The sequence below is a fragment of the Protopterus annectens genome, chromosome 1.part0 (assembly GCF_019279795.1).
Source record: "Protopterus annectens isolate FY-2018-M chromosome 1.part0, PAN1.0, whole genome shotgun sequence".
Classification (NCBI taxonomy): domain Eukaryota; kingdom Metazoa; phylum Chordata; order Ceratodontiformes; family Protopteridae; genus Protopterus; species Protopterus annectens.
In genome coordinates, this window is record NC_056725.1 from 390,577,554 (window position 1) to 390,594,413 (window position 16,860).

General features: G+C 39.1%; 1 protein-coding gene across 4 annotated transcripts in view; it reads left to right on the plus strand.

The window, feature by feature from the left end:
- Positions 1-16,860, plus strand: part of EML4 (EMAP like 4) — a 1,975,061-nt gene that overhangs the window by 1,288,917 nt on the left and 669,284 nt on the right. For all 4 annotated transcript variants that reach the window (XM_044060268.1, XM_044060269.1, XM_044060261.1 and 1 more), the window contains exon 3: positions 11,597-11,723. In XM_044060268.1, the coding sequence (XP_043916203.1) occupies positions 11,597-11,723 (127 nt within the window). The remainder of the gene's footprint in view (positions 1-11,596; positions 11,724-16,860) is intronic.

Consider the following 16,860-nt stretch of genomic DNA (forward strand, 5'->3'; position numbering starts at 1 on the left):
TTTTAAGTCTGCAAGAATATGATAATAGACTTTGAATGGTGTGAAGCCAAAGTGAGAGTATCATTGGAAAATTGATTCTGGGAAGAAAGGTTGAATGGCTTATGGTACCTGACCCCCTACTTTACTATGAAGCAGTTTGATTTAAAGTCATATAATTACTGTAAATGCCTGCATGTGAGGCTATGTGTAAACCATCTCTCTTTTTAAGCTCAATATCTTGAGGAACTGGAAAGGGTATTCTACTGTTATTATTATTATTATTATTATTATTATTATTATTATTATTATTATTAGAACTAGGTCACATCCACTCTGTTAAGTCATTAGTCATTTAACAACTGTTTTGAAAGGTAAAAATGCACAAGTCTGGATGATTGTTTTTATATGTGGGAGATACAAGAAAAGGGTCCTGGTAGGATGGATAGGGACCTTAGTGACAGAAGAAAACAAACGTAGTATTCTTGGAGCAGCTGGCTAATGGAAATGTCTGATAAGCTTGAGACCAAGCTAAAACAGCATTCCGATTGAAGTGTGGAGAATATAGTACTAAGATGGACTGCCATAGCTGGAGATTTGCTCCTGCTTGAACATGTTGGAAAATTACAACTTAGAATTGTCATGCTTGTTATTATGATGAGAAATGAGAAAAGTTAGTTGTGTAAGGGTCTAAGAGATTTAAAGGTATAAATATTTTACAAAATGACAGTTTTTGTGGTCAAAATAATTTGATCAGGAAATACATGAAATAGGAGTACTTTATACATTAGCTTAAATTCAACATTTCCACAAGCTGAAGGATGTTGTTACAGGTATGATGGGTAGGAGAGATACCTGTGAGCATACTTAAGGAATTTTCTCCAATCTATACAACTTTATACTTTTTATATTTTACATAACTTGTGGTCTTTTCAGGGTTTGTTAGACAAATTATTGTCTTATGGAGTGGACTTATTGGAAATTATGTTTTTTGTTGGATTATGGTGGGAGAATGTCATTAACAAAATGAAAATATCTTATTTTATCTGCTTATGACTGTACCTGAGAGCACATAGGAAATGTAGTACATATTCTTGCCTGTTGTTATACTCTTTAAGTCTGATTTTCAAATGGATGGCCTTACAAAGAGAGCTGTGTGCACATTAACATATTCTGGTCACCTGATGGAGTCAGTAGGACAAAAGTTGCCGAAATATGACTACAACCAGTAAAAAATAAAAAATAATTTTTCAAATTGTAGACATTAAACAGTTAGTATACCTAATATTTTTGGTTGTTTGGGTTGTGAGAAGGTAGGGGTGGTAAAATAAATTCACATGTAAAAGTTTTAAAGAAAGAATCACATAGTCACAAAAGTCATCTCATATATGCAGAACTGTAGCAGTAATATTTTGCATTGTTATTTGTAAATAGGCTTAATTAGCTTATCCTGTGAGAACCATGCACAATAAAATGTGATGCAGTACCAGTGGTTGATGCTTCCAGAAAACAACAGTAGTTATCTGGAGTAAAGCAGGGTCTAAATCAGATGGAAAGATAGGGTGATACAGCTTATATCCATATTTCCAACAATGACACATCCAACAGAATTGATAAAAATTCAAGTAGTTTGACCACTTTTGTGAACTTCAAACACATTTATATTTATACTGAACCATAACTTCTGAATAAAGTAGTTAAGATCATTTTTCATTACTTGAGACTGCTTAAACAAGCCATCTCAAGAATGCTATTATATGTGAGGCCAAAAGCACTTCGCAAATTCACAAAATCCATAGCAACTGCCGCAGTTGTTTTCTGTTGCCATGACAATGCAAATATAGCGGTTCCTAATCAATGAGTGTTAAAAAAAAAGAAAAGTGAAATACTTCATGAGGCTGATAGAATGTAAAGAAAGATTCACTTCTCACAAGCAACAGTACATTTTCCCTCCTTTTATATATTATGTTAATATTATAGGAAATATTTCAACTGACAGTATGTATATAAACAAAACATTTCAGAGTTAATCGCTAACATGCCCCGTAACCCATTAAGCATAACATTGTCCACCATTAATCTAATAACTATTGTAATAACATCTGAGTCCACTTTTCCTCATAAACGTGTCACACAATTCATTAAACAAAGCAGAGTCTAACATCTGTCTAATAATCATTATAAAGACAAATAATAGTAATTTCCTAGCTCTTCAAACTTTCTGATATCGCAAAATGTTGAAAGTAAGTTATTTTAACTGGAAGACAAAAACATTTCAATACTTCCTTGTGAATATACATTTTTACTTATACTGTATGTAGTGTCAAGAACTGTCTTTGAAATCTGTTCATTACTTCACTTCTTTCAAGTCATTCATTTTACAGTTCAGATCATATTTTGTCAAAATGTCAATAGCATTTCAAGGGCACATTTAATATTTAAACTGATATTTTAAATGAATAGCTATCAGTTGCCAAGTGAGTTTGTACAGAGTGTGAGGTAACTGCAAAGATAACATATTGCAAAAAGTAATATGTATCTTTTCATGTGCTCTAGAGACTGTCAATTTCAAGTAAGATATAAAATGTAACTTTTACAGTGCAGACAGCTTGTGGAATCAGCATGTTAAACTGAGTAATACTTTATAATCAAGCAGCTACATTTAAGTGCACATGTAGTTTGGGAACATTTCAGTTGTGCTTCTAGGAATATGTAATCCTATGAGGATAAATCATAAAATATTTACAAATAGTCCTATTATGTATTTATTTTACCTTGCTTAGGTTGTTTTGCATTTTAATAACTAAACAACATTACTTTTTCTTATTTGTTATCTGTGAGGCTAAATGCACTTCGCAGGTTCATGGTGTCCTTAGAAACTGCAGCAATTGTTTACTGTTGCTATGGCAATACAAATAGAATGTGAAGAAAGCTTCACATCTAATGTAAATCTTTGTTTATTCATTACCATTAGGACCTTGGTTCCGTCCTCGGAACCGATACGGCCGTTTCCAAGCTCGTGCCAGCCAAAAACTCTCAGCTAAGACATACCCATAATGCCCCCTCCTAGTTACACCAGATCTCGTTTGCCGCATTCCTAATCAGATGTGCTAGCCATCTGTCTCAAAGTTAAGTAGAAAATTTTTAATTTTAAGACAGTTTCTCTTCAGAATTATTTAATTTTTAGTCAAGTTAGCCTTTTCTCACTGTTGCCTATAACCTAAGCCTATTTCCTACCCTTTTCCTTGGTAATTAAATTTTTTACCTTTATTGGTACTGTCCCTCTCTCCTGTCTTTGACAGGCCTTTCGTTTTTACTAGTGGTATTTTTTTTTTTTTAAATAACATCATTGGTATTTTCTCCCTTAATTTTTCTATAGGATAGCCTTGTTGCCTTACTATGTCAGACAAAGCTAAGTTGGTATTTAAACAGTGTGACAAGTGTGGACATAAGATGCCTAACTCAGATACACATGTTCATTGTGTCTACTGTTTGGACGTGGATCATATTAAAGCTGACTGTGACGTTTGCGCCAGTTTTAGTAACTGTACACTAGCAGAACGTAAAAATAAACTTATCTTAAAAGGATTACTCAAGACACCTTTTTCAGAGGCTGTATCTGGGTTGGAGGTCTCACTCCCTCCAAAGACCAAAAATCATGAGGAAAAACAGATTACTCAAGATGCCTTTTTTCAGAGACTCTATCTGGGTCAGTGGTCTCACCCCCTCCAAAAAACATAAGGACAAACTGAGTCACTCGTTTCCTGCATCTCCATTAGTTACGGGACCGAGTCAGCTTTGTGCTTCACTGGCGCCCTCAGTGCAGACGTCATCGGCACCAGGCTTTGTGTCATCTCCATCAGTGCCATCCATGATATTCACCCCTATTTCAGTTCCAACCTCGGCACCACTGACTTCGCTGCCGTCCTTGGATCCAACATCGGCTCCGATGACTGTACCTGCTTCTGCACCATCCCCAGCCATGGTGCTGACAGTTTCTTTGGCTCCAAAACTCGAATACCTGCCAAGGACAGGATACTTCCACTCCGGTGCATACTGTCTCGGTTCCGACAGCAGTGTTTCCCTTGCTGCATCAGCTCCGGTAGAACTGATGCACTCCCAAAGCAGTGCTGGACCCATCTGTACCTTGGTACCTAACCCAGCACCTATTTTCTAGCTGGCGCCGTCTATGTCCACAGCTCCGATGGCTTCCAGTTTTCTCAGAGCTCTTCACCTGGAGGTGGGCTCCTCATGGCGAGGTGTGACCCTGGTTTTGAGGTTGTCTCTCCCGGTTCCGGACTCCCATCCCTCCTCATTTGGGCCTGCTGTACAGGTAGTGGACTCGCAGTCAGCACCAATGACATCAGTATCAGAACCCTCCCCTAGCATGCACCTCTCCCAACCCTCTATTTCGGGAACCCGGGCACGGGAGTCACAAGAACCCTCTTTGAAGGGAACCCCTTCTCCGGAGTCCTCCTCAGAAGATCCCACTGGGGAGCCACCCCGGAAGAAATGCTGCATGAGAAAGCACCTTGATTCACCAGAGGAATCTATCACCAAAGACACTGATTGTGATGAGGGGGAAGGGTCCCCATGGTCTTTCCCAGATGACATCTCATTCAGACAGATTCTCGAAATTCTCAAGCAATGGGGAGACTGGAAGTCCTGTAACCCTTCTTCTGAGGAATCGGTGTTCCTGCAGGCCTTCCGTGCCCGGCCATCTACTTCCTGAGTGACTCCACTGGCATGTGACCTTGTTAAAATCATTGTGCAGCATGCCTGGATGGCCCCAGACAATGTAGAACCTGTCCCTCAGAGGCCAGACAAAAAATTTTATCTACACCTGAAGACCAGCACCACTGGTCCTAGCAGTTGACATTTGATTCTATGGTCGTGGTGGCGGCCACCAAGAGGGAACTGGCAGAAGATTGTTCCACCATCCATCCTCCAAACAGAGAGTCCCAAACCATGGACAGATTTTGGAAATGGACCTATGCTTCAGCGACATTCGCCATTCAGTTGCTGTACTATCTGGCACACTTTACTCACCTCCAAAGAGACATAATTTCCAAAATGTCTCCCTCTTTGGTGGGGTACTGCCTGATGAGATGCGTGATGCTGTCACCTCCCAGCTAGCTACCCTTGAATCCATATTGAACTCCTCGATGCGTTTGATATCTCACTCCACCAAGGGGGCAGCTCAAGCTGCCGGATCAGGCGTTGTCATGAGACGTAATGCTTGGATGCGGTTGTGTGACTTTGCAGACCCCTTTAAATCTTCCTGTCATCAAATCTGCACTTTTTGGACTCAAAGTACGAAACACACTTGCACATAGTGAGAAAGACGGAAATACCTTGTCTGCTGTGGGCATACGCCTTTCCAACCCCCAGAGGTCCTACTCCAGGAACCAGAAGGGAGGAAAAATGTGTTTCAAGAAATCCCAAGGACCTTTTTGTGACACTCGAGGTGAACAATTCCCCCGGGAAAGATGGGGCAACTCATATGGAAGACGTCCCTTTTGAGGTAGAGGGCATACGTGTAACCAGGGCACTAGAGATTCTTTCTCCGGCAGACCCTACCATCACTCCTGAGCAGCGGCCCGATTGTTTTCCTTTGAAAGCAGTCGGGGGTCATTTTTCTCTGCATCTACCAGCCTGGCATCTTATTACTACCGATGTTTGGGTGCAGAGAATAATATCCAGAGGCTACCAAATACCATTCAATTTAACTCCCATCCCTGATGTACTACCCAATCAGAGGGAATTAGCAGCCTTAGAAATAGAAAAGCTGCTAAGGAAAAGAGTCATCCAGCCAGTACCACCAGAGCAGACAGAATCCAGGTTTTACTCGAGGTTCTTTTTAGTGCCAAAAAAGACACGGGACTGGAGACCAATCCTGGATCTCAGCCTACTGAACAAATTTATCAAACTTCAAAAATTCCGGATGGTCATGGTACAGTCCATTCTTCCCTTCCTAGGGAGGGACAACTGGATGTGCTGTATAGACCTCCAGGAAGCATACTACCACATAAAGATGGATCACCGCTTCCAGATGTTTCTCCACTCCCGGCTGGGAGCCCATCACTACCAGTTCAGGGCACTGCCATTCGTTCTTTCGACAGCCCCTTGAGTGTTCACCAAATGTATGGCAGTTGTGGTAGCTCATCTTCAACTACAAGGATTTCATGTATTTCCCTATCTAGATGATTGGCTCCTTACCGCTCCGACCAGGAAGCTTCTTACACTCAAGGTGTCGGTCTCCGCTTAGGGATTGCAGTCAACAAGGACAAATCTCAGTGTCTCCAATGAAGACACTGGAATTCAATGGAGCGGTCTTCAACACAACATCCTGTCAAGCTTCTCTCCCCCTTCACAGGTTTTTGAACATAACACACCAAATTCAAGACCTTCTTCCTCAGACATCTGTACCAGCACGTCTTGTACTGCAACTCTTAGGCTCCATGGCAACTGCCATTGCATTGGTATCACTGGCAAGACTGCACATGAAAATCCTACAGTGGCTCCTTTCTGCACAATGGTCATTGCTAATTTACCCATTCAACCACATGTTACATCTTTAAAACCATTGCAAGGAAGAAATGTTATGGTCGATGAACCCACAAACGAATCTTTGGTGTCGACCATTCTGTCTTCCCCAGCCCATGGCCATGGTGATAACAGATGCTTCCCTGTTAGGGTGAGGAGGGGGCATTTCCAGGCAAAGACTGTCCAAGGCACCTGGTCCCCCATGAAGGCCAATTTGCACATAAATGTCCTGGAACTGAGGGCAGTTCTCCTAGCATTGCAAGCATTCCATGCATCCCTACCCTCCGGGACCATTGCAATTCAGTCATCTGGTATATCAACAAGCAAGGCAGAACCAGGTCTTACCCCCTGTGTCAGGAAGTCATGAGGATTTGGCACTGGGTGATAGCTTCCAACACTTCCTTATAGCAACACACATTCCCGGGAGTTCCAACCTTATTGCGGGCAATCTGAGCAGGAACATCCTGATGCCTCACGAGTGGTCCCTCAACCCTGTAACAGTGGATCGGATCTTCCAACGCTGGGGCAAGCCTTGCTGTGACCTGTTTGCTTCCCCCCCTAAACTACAAATGCAGAAGCTACTTTTCCCTGATCTCCCCCTAAGGGGGAACCACCGAGGGCCGCTCTAACACACGATTGGCCACCGGATCTTCCTTATGGCCTCATCTGATTCACAGTCCGTGGATCCTGGATCATTCCCAAGACCTGTTATCTCATCCTCAGTGACTGATTCATCTGAACCTGTACAGTCTCAAGCTCACAGTTTGGTTCCTTCACTTCCAATGATTGCCAGTCTGCCTGACATCCCATCTCCTGTTTGTGAAATTCTTCTGGCTTCACACAAACCTTCCACTAGGAAAGTTTATTCTAGTAAATGGTCTAGGTTCTCTATTTGGGCCAAAGATCAGAACTTAGACTCTTTCTCTATGCCTATTCAAAAGGCCCTACAATACTTCACTACTGTTTTGCATGCAGGAGCTTTGACAATCACTGTACATTTAGCAGCTATCGCCAATTTTCATAATGATCTTGATAATTCTTCAAGTATGTCACACCACATATGCAAGACCTTTTTGAAAGGAGTATTACATGTTAAACCTCCGGTCAAGCCTCCCTTAGAACCCTGGGACTTAACTTTGGTACTTCAGTCTCTCACAGGTTCTCCTTTCAAGCCTTTTGATTCTTGTGATTTGCAATTTTTGTCATGGAAAACCTTACTTCTAGTAGCACTTACCTCAGCGCGAAGAGTATCTGAGCTGTTGGATTTGAGTGTCAAGAGTCCTTACTTGATCTTCCACATGGATAGGGTTTCCCTTCATACTGACCCTTCTTTCTTGCCCAAGGTCATTTCTGGCTTTTCCATTAACCAATCTATTGACCTGCCGGTTTTCTTCCCTCAGCATTATAACAGAGGGGAGTACCTTTTGCACACCTTTAATGTGCATCGGCAGCTTCATTGTTATTTGGACAGGACTAAATCCTTCAGGGAAACAGATCAATTGTTTGTGACCTTTGCAGGACCCAGATTGGATAAACCTGTTTCCAAAGTGACTTTATCCCTCTGGCTTAGAAACATCATAACCTTTATCTTCCAACAGAATAAGCTATCCATACCTTCCAGAATAAAGGCTCATTCTACCAGATCTATGGCTACTTCTATAGCATTTAATTCCAGAACCTCTATGGATGATATCTGCACGTCAGCCACTTGAGCAGGACCTCATACCATTATATCGCATTACAAATTGGATTTGGCCTCCAGAGAACGAGCATTTTTGGTTCTATGGTGCTCAGGAATATCCTTCCTTAGGGCTACCGAGGACTCAAGTAGCTGGGGACTCTGTCCTAATGGTAATGAATAAACAAAGATTTACAACATCAGATAAAGAAGTTATGTCTTTCCATAACATTTCATCTGTGTTGTAGATCTTTGTTCATTCATTACTTTCCACCCTCCTTCCCCATGCCTAGACACCTGGTGGACTTTAGGAATGCCCGGTTAGGGTATTTGCTCAGACAGAGCCTCCTACTATTTTTTTTCTATTACTACATCTATTATCTAAGGGCGGGCAAACTTGATCTGAAGTAACTAGGAGAGGGGCATTATGGGTAGGTCTTGGCTGAGAGCTTTTGGCTGGCGCGAGCTTGGAAACGGCCGTATGAGTTCCAGTAATGAATGAACAAAGATCTACAACACAGATGGAACATTATGGTAAGACATAACTTCTTTTTCTCTTAACCAACAGTAAATTTTTCCCTCTTTTAATATATTTGTTAATACTAAAAGGAAATAATTCAAGGGACATATGTAAATGAATGGAACATTTCAGAGTTAATCACGAACATGTCCCCATTCCCAATAAGCATAGCAGTGGCTATCATCAATCTAATAAATATTGTAATAATTAATTAAGTTCACTATTCCAATTAGTCTACCTTAAAACTAGATTATTTTAGACTTTTATTTATCTATGTATAGATAGTGAGATATTAAATATATACAGACTATATTAGTATAGTAAATAGTAGAGAATTTAGAAAGGGAGACAAGATGCAGTTAAAATAAATAGTAAGAAAAGGGAAAATTAAAAGAAAATACACATATGCTATGTATGTTGATTTACAGTATAAATGTTTTATGTGATATATAACCCTCCTTCTGTGAAAGAAAAGTACCCAGTTTTACATACCTGAGGTAATGTGAAAACTCTCATGTGTCATCTATTTTCAAAAAATATAGATAAAGATTCCAGTAGTTAGGTTACCTTTGTTTTAAAATTCCCAGCAGTAAAATTGGTCCTTTAAAGTAATGTTAAAACAATTCATGTCATAGTATATGCTTTTCAGAGATTTGGCTGTAATAGTGTCAGTCTTTTGCGTCTTTTTTTGACGTCTGTCCAGACATTTGTTTCTTTTGTTCTCTTGAGAGAAGGTGACATCCAGTCCATATCTTCTGGTAAAGTAATCACATTATTTGTTTTAATAAATGAAGAGGCTTCCTCTAAGTCAATAAAAGTCCTCATCTCGTTGGCATACAGTATTCTTATCTTAGTTGGATATGCAAGTTGTGCCTTGATCTTATTTTGTTTCAGAAACTTTATCATTGGCCACACTTTTTTCCTTTGTTCCGTTATTCTAGATGAATAGTCGTTTTCAAATCTTATCAGGCTCTGTTAATATTTTAGAGGTGCCTTCCTCCAAGCAGATCTTAAAATCAGTTCCTTGTCCAAGTATGAAAGAAATTTGATAATTATTGACCTAGGAGGAGAGTTTGAGTTAGTGGTAGGTTTCCCAAGAGCTCTGTCTGCCCTTTCAATGCCAAAAGAAAGTCCTTCTTTTAAATTTAAAAAGTCAGGGATCCAGCTTGATAAAAAGGAAATAATATCCTCACTTTCTGTGTTTTCAGGTAATCCAAAAATCCTGATGTTATTTCTCCTCTCCCTATTTTCCAAGTCATCCACTTTATTAACCAACCAAGTGTTTTGTTTAAGAAGCTGTTCTTTCTGTGTTTCCTCTTCCTTAAGTCTGCTTTCTAAGGCATTTCCTTGAGGGTGTCAGCCTGTTTTTGACTGCTTGTTTTAAGATTTTCTAGGTTCTCTTTAAAATCATCCATCTTCAAAGACGACTCCTGCAGGGTAGATGCCATCTGTTGTAGTTCCTTTTTTACGGCAGCATCCTGGTGAGAATTCCTTGAGTTGCTCATTTTAACAAGTGAATATTTCTCCAAGCTTTTTGACAGGAAATTCTTTGTAAAACTTCACCAAAGTTTTTATTTATGTAAATTAGTCCTTTATCTATAAGATTTTATACTTTGAAGAAAAAAAAAGAATATTTTTTCATGTATTATTTATATATGGAGCTCTAAAATACTGCTGCTTTCAGTTAGTCATTCCTTTCACAGTTGGTTTTAATCATGATTGACACTGGACTAAAATGAAAGAAAGAAAAAAGTACCAAATATGTGAAAAAATTTACTGATAACTTGCACTCAAGAGTTGATGGGTGTATTTCTGCTGTTTGATGTTTTTTATTGTTTTATCGGTTTGTATTTTGTTTGCAGTATTTTTGTGTTTGATGTTTTTCCCATATTACATTACTTTTAAAGGTGGTGTCATTTTGCTGGATTTTGACATCTGTAAGTGGATATCTGTGACCCATGTGTCCTGCTCTAGATTTGATGCACAGATAGTTAGCAGCCTGGTTGGTCAGCTTTTCTTTTCCATTTTATAAATTATATGTAATTTATGGTTGCAGTTTATTCTGTCAGATTGTGATTTTGTCAACAGTGTAAACTGTTTTGTTTTTATGCTGAGTATTGGTTTCACTGTGTGCAGGCTTTTTAAATTTAGTAAAGTTAATGTGTTGATGTTATGTATGAGATGCGCTTCTGTTGAATTTAAGTGGGTTTCTGTGTTATTGCAGAAGTTTTTCCTGATATAATAAAAAGGTTGTCATTAGCTGTGGGAGTATGTGTGTGTGCAAGGTTTTGCAAGGTAGCGTTAGATTAAGAAATAGGTAAGTGGATAATTATACTGGTGTGCATGTGTAGTGCATGCGTAGTGTCACAGAGTGTCTTGTGTAGTGGCACTATTAAGGACATTTTTTTCTTAAGATAAAATGTAGGGTTAGTACACATGAGTAAACTGGAACAGGGAAGGGAAACCCCAACACTGTGGAAACTCATGTGTGTGTGTGTGTGTGTGTGTGTGTGTGTGTGTGTGTGTGTGTGTGTGTATGTAAGTATTACAGGTTGTAGAACATACAGTCAGTAAAACAACCTTTGCATTTCAAAACTTCACAATGAAAGACCTACTCATAAGACACTGTTATGGTTACAGAGCTATAGGAAAATGTATAGAAAATGTACAGATGATTTGATATAGAATTAATCTGCATGAATTTCTATAGAGGTGACAATTGATGAAATGTAGGTCTGTGTTTGTTTGTTTTTTTAATGCATTTTGATACCATACAGTGTTAGTGTTGTGTTGTTTGGGGTAGTGCTTCTGGGCATTTCAGATGAATTAAGAAATGTCAGTTAATGTTTTGTAACCCTTTGTTTTTTTTTTTTCAGGTCCAGCAGTTTTACGTGAAGCCTTGTCTATGTCATGTATACCTAATGGGGGCGCGATGATCAGGAAACCAAGTCATGGTTCTGTGTCAGTTGCCAGAAAGGAAACATTTTCTTCAGCTGCAAAAAGGTATCTCATTTTATATCAATTTTGGGATTTTTTTTGCATAGGTTTTCTGTGGTATGCCAGTAGACTTCTGACATTTTTAAGTAGTGTGTTTTACTTACAGTTTATCTTCATGTTATTTTTTCCCAATAAATATACATTAACAGCCATATCAGATGCAAAAACATAATATACAGAGTAGAAGAATTGATGCTGATGTGTTGCCATGCTTGTCATTAAATAATGTCAAAGTCTTCCTTTAAGCTAGTGAATTTTATCCCAGTTTGTGTTTTCTTCTGAATTTGTCTTGCTTATAGGCTTGATTAATGAAAAGCCATGCATTTCCCTTAAGTTTTATTTTACTTTTTGTTTATAGAATGTGCGATTGCAGATTTCTCATTCTATTGCAGTAATACAGCTCACTTAGTTACTGACACCACAAAACCTTTAGTTTAGTTTGGGGTTTGGAGTCCAAGTATTTCTTAACAAGGGAATATTTAAAAATGGCTTATTAAGTTAAGCTTCTACCATTAATATTTATTATTAGATTGTGCACTCTGTTTTTATTAATCCTTGGCACAGCTCTCAGCGGTCCTTAATTTTGCCTCAAATTTTTAGTCTGATCCTCATTAAAATGCCCTTTTATGCCACATTGATGAGGATTTTAGTCAGTAAATAATGACACACATTACAGTTCCAGACTTATCCCGTGGTATTGGTGCTGCGGTAGCGTTATCGCCTCATAGCAAGACGTTGTCCCGTTCGATTCTCAGCTAGAGTGTCTTCTGTGTGGAGGCATGCGTGAATGGGCGTGCCTTCGTTGAAGGTTGTGCGTCAGGGCTGGTAACTCGGCACGTAAAAATACACTACCAAACATTAGCGGACCGGAGTTCCGCTGTGGCGACCCCTAAGCCGAAAGACACAACAACAACAACAACAGTTCCAGACTTCCTAATCTCCATAAAATGGATGGTAATGCAAATGCAGTTTCTCTAAGAAGAGTAACATTTAAAATCTGTCATTGATTTTTTTAGGCTTTGTCCCTCACTGGTTTTTGGCCTATTCTTGCACTAAGAGGTTGAGAGCTGTTATCCATGTAATCCGGTTTAGTAAACTGACAAGTTCATTCTGCTGTATCAGTCACAATTAAATATTTAAAAAAGGGATTTTGAATGCTGCTGTAATCTGGATTGAAAACTTACTTTATAAGGCATTTCCTTTTTCTGGCAGGTCTTTGAAGTTTTCATATTTTTTTCTACGTTGCTGTTTCATGCATTTAATATGTAATAAAGCAAATACCTCTGTGATTTTATTCATCTTAACAGTGCAGCCGATAGTGCTTCTGTACTTCAGGTACTGGTCAGGGTGAGAACCAGTTGGATTTGAAGACTGACGAACCTTAGTGGTCATTTTGCATTATATGGTTTACTTTGTGTAAACTTTGAAGAGAATCCATCCATCCATCCTCAACCCTTTTTGTCCCATTTTGGACATTGGGTAGGGGTGTCACATCAACAGTGACAATCATCTTGAGCCAAGGTTTACACCACCAGATGGCTAGCCCTGTCCCAGTATTTTATCCGTACTACTCACTCACACACACTTGCACCTAACCCCAATTTAGTGTATCCAGTCCACCTACTACATGTCTTTGGAATGTGGGAGGAAACTGGAGCACTCAGAGGAAACCCGCGCTAACACAAAGAGGACATGCAGACTCCATACAGAAGGCAGCCCAGCTGAGAATCGAACTGGAGAACCTCTTGCTGTAAGGTGACAACGCTAACTGCTGCACCACCGTGGCCCCTCTTTGAATGTTCCTGCCAAAGTCAGTATATTTTCTCCTGCAAGTAATTTATAGCTTGCCTGTAACCATCTGGTACTCTATTACCTTTATTTTTATCCTGATTTTTGCCACAGTATAGATGGGCCATTTGCATTTGCAGTCCTTTTGATTTGTGTCTCAATGCTTTTATTTTTTATTAGAAACCAGTAGTTTTTTAAAGGAGGTGTAACAACTACTCCATTATTAACTGACTTACCCTTCCCCAAAAGTACTGCCTGAGAACTGAGGGGAAACTGTGCTTTGGGTTATTTTTTGTGGGTTTACCCTGCCCTCCCAGCTGTTGTCCTTCAAAATGTGTCCTGCATTGGAGATGTAAAACTGCCCCTAAGAACACAGTGTACTTAGTGAAATGGAAGCATGCTTCTCAGTAGTCGATGTCTTCATTCTGTAATCTCTGTGTGCAGCTGCTGGGCATAGCCGGCCTTAGGTATAAGGCATCTAGGCAGCCCCCTAGGGCACCGCTCTAGGAGGGGCACTTTTCCAGTAATCTGGATGGTGTAGGTAGACCAGGACTGAGGCACTGGGTGGTGTTGGGAGGGTGCTGTGGAGACCTTTTGCCTAGGGCACTAGTTGACTAAATGCCGGTCCTGCCAGTGGGTAACTAGTGAATGATTCAGAAGCATGTGTTTGGTATTGCAGATGTGGGCAAATGATGATTCCTACCTTTTCCCTTACCATTTGTCTGGATCATAGCATCTCTCTCTGTTTGGGATGTTAATGGTAGTTCCATTTCCCTGCTTGGTAATATTAAAGCCCTGTCAGTGAGTCTGTTTACCCAGTTCTCTGTCACAAGGCTGTTCCATGAACTTCTCATCCTCATTAGTACAGGAATTGTCAGCATATTTGTACTCAGCCTGGTTTAACTTCTCTGCATCTTCCACATGACTTAAGCGGTTTATATTTATTGCATTATTTTGGGTTGACATTAACAAAGCTGTTAACTGTTATAATTATAGCCTTGTTGAAATAAGTTCTTCAGTACTTCAAATGCCTGATTCAATCCATGAGTTTTGATTTCCTTATAATACCTTTGTAACTTTTGGCATTCTGATTGTCAGTTTTCTAATCTGTTTTCCCATTATGTATTGGACCTTATTGTATTATAATTATATATGCTGTGGAAGCAAAAAAATGTGCTTTCCCATTCTTGTTCCATATTCTTGTAGTGCAAACTTACTAGGGTAACTCAGCCTCCACAAGGCCAATGTCCAGAGTTATAAATTGTTTTTGTGAGGTGAATTACATAAATGTATCCTTCAGCATGAAGAATTTAGAATACAGTTAATTGTGCTTTTGTGAGCCAATGTGCTGAAATGTTATTTTAGGGAAATGTGAATGTGTGTTATGAAACCCTCGTAAAGAAAGATTTCCAAATGCCTTTATCCTTTTGTTTAATAGTCTTTTGATTGATTCCTGTATCCAAATATTTGAATCACTACTCCACTCAGAAGGTGAAAATAATGTAATAATTGAGAGAGCCTATCGTGCGCTACATAAACGGCAAGATGCCTCAGCACCTCGCAAAATCTACACAAAGTTACTTAACTTTCAGATTGCCCAAAAGATTCTGTATTCAGCGAAAAAACACAAAAATTTCATGTGGAACAATCACAAACTAACCTTCTCTCAAGATCTACCCATTTCTATTAAGGAGAACAGGCAAAAACTAGCTCCGTTTTATTCTGACCTTATCAGAAGGAATATCAGATTCCAAATGCGCTTCCCAAACACACTGATCTTCTTCCAAAATAACATTAAATATACTGCAACCTCCCAAAGCGAAGCAAGAGAAGCCTTCCTTAAAGTATTCAACAAGGTTCCTGAACCTTTATAAATTACTAATACAAGCGTTTTAGCAGATGTACTTCATATAAACTCAGTTTACTCACCGGATGCTTCATTGACAACTCCGCTCACTAATCCAGCTTCAATATAGTTCGTTTAGCAGGGTTAAAGTTGTTTAAAATGTTTAAAACGTTTTTTTTTTCCTTCCTAAATCAGATCCACGTGTCAAGCAAGGAACTTCTCTACAACGCGAGGTTCCCAGTAGGATATCTGTAGCTGGGGACTCTCAGGAGTGCACTCATTAGGTTCGACCTCTACTAATCGCGCTTACAGCGCTTTATGTAGCATACTGTTCCTGCATACAAAATAAGGGTCCTGCTTACACATTTTAGCGCAAAATGCATTTTTTGCATTAGGGGCACTCTAGTTACGCTGAGCGGGGATTGTTTTGGTCTGTTTATCCTCCCTTTCTTCAAGATGTATAAATTATGTGTTTAAAATGCTTAAACAAATAAACACACGCTCAGCAAATACAATGCAGTTAGCAACCTAACAGATGTCATGAAGAGCTGTTTAGTATAACTGCAGTAGGATGCTGCAGAAAGATTGTTTAGATTAAAGCATGATTATAGCAAAGTCTGATCAACTGTAGTAATCACTAATTGGTCACAAACATCTAAAGTAGCCAGTGTGATAGCACTTACACATATTACAACACTGTTTTCCTGTTTTACTGAAATGGCTGAAGACTACAGATATGTAAATATGTATTCAGAGATGGGAATTAAAGGAATATTCATGTGTAAGATGCAAACAGGGGCAAGGTGGCCACAGAATCAGACATAAGGCTGTAAAAGTAATTTAATGATATAATTAAACATGCAGAAAACAGTTGAGAAGGGGATACAAAGACCACTCAAATATCAATCAGAAGTCCTTATACCTAGTAAATGTTTAACACAGATGGGAGGGAGGGGTACAGAAATGTAACAAGATTCATAGATTTAAATCAGTTCTGTTATCAGAGCCTGATCAATGTAAATACTTTTTTGCCCAACTACATCACAAATATCCATATTGTTCAGCTCCTTAAACTTCTACAACTTCTGTTATACTGTTATATACACTAGTAACATGTTTTTGTATATGATAAGCTTCATGAGGTTTTAGTTGTGTACCAATCCTACATTGTACCTGTTATGTTTGTGATTCCATAAGAGTTGTTATTAATTGTATAAAGTCTGTTTTACATGGAATCCATAGATCCTCATTTTTCATACGCATTAAGATTAAGCGAACAGGCATGTATCTATATGTTTATATACATCGTGTCATAGCTATTTGACATACTAGTAGGATTACTTTTCATGTATGGATGCTTTATGTGCACTGTAGTAGGGATCTAGTTTGATAATCGTTTGGATGAGATTTTCTTTGTACATATGTATAGAATTGTTAGGTTTATTTTTTGTTTGGTTTTGTACTTCTTCACTTAAGGGGTTTGGGTGGGTCAGAAGGAGTACTTTGCTA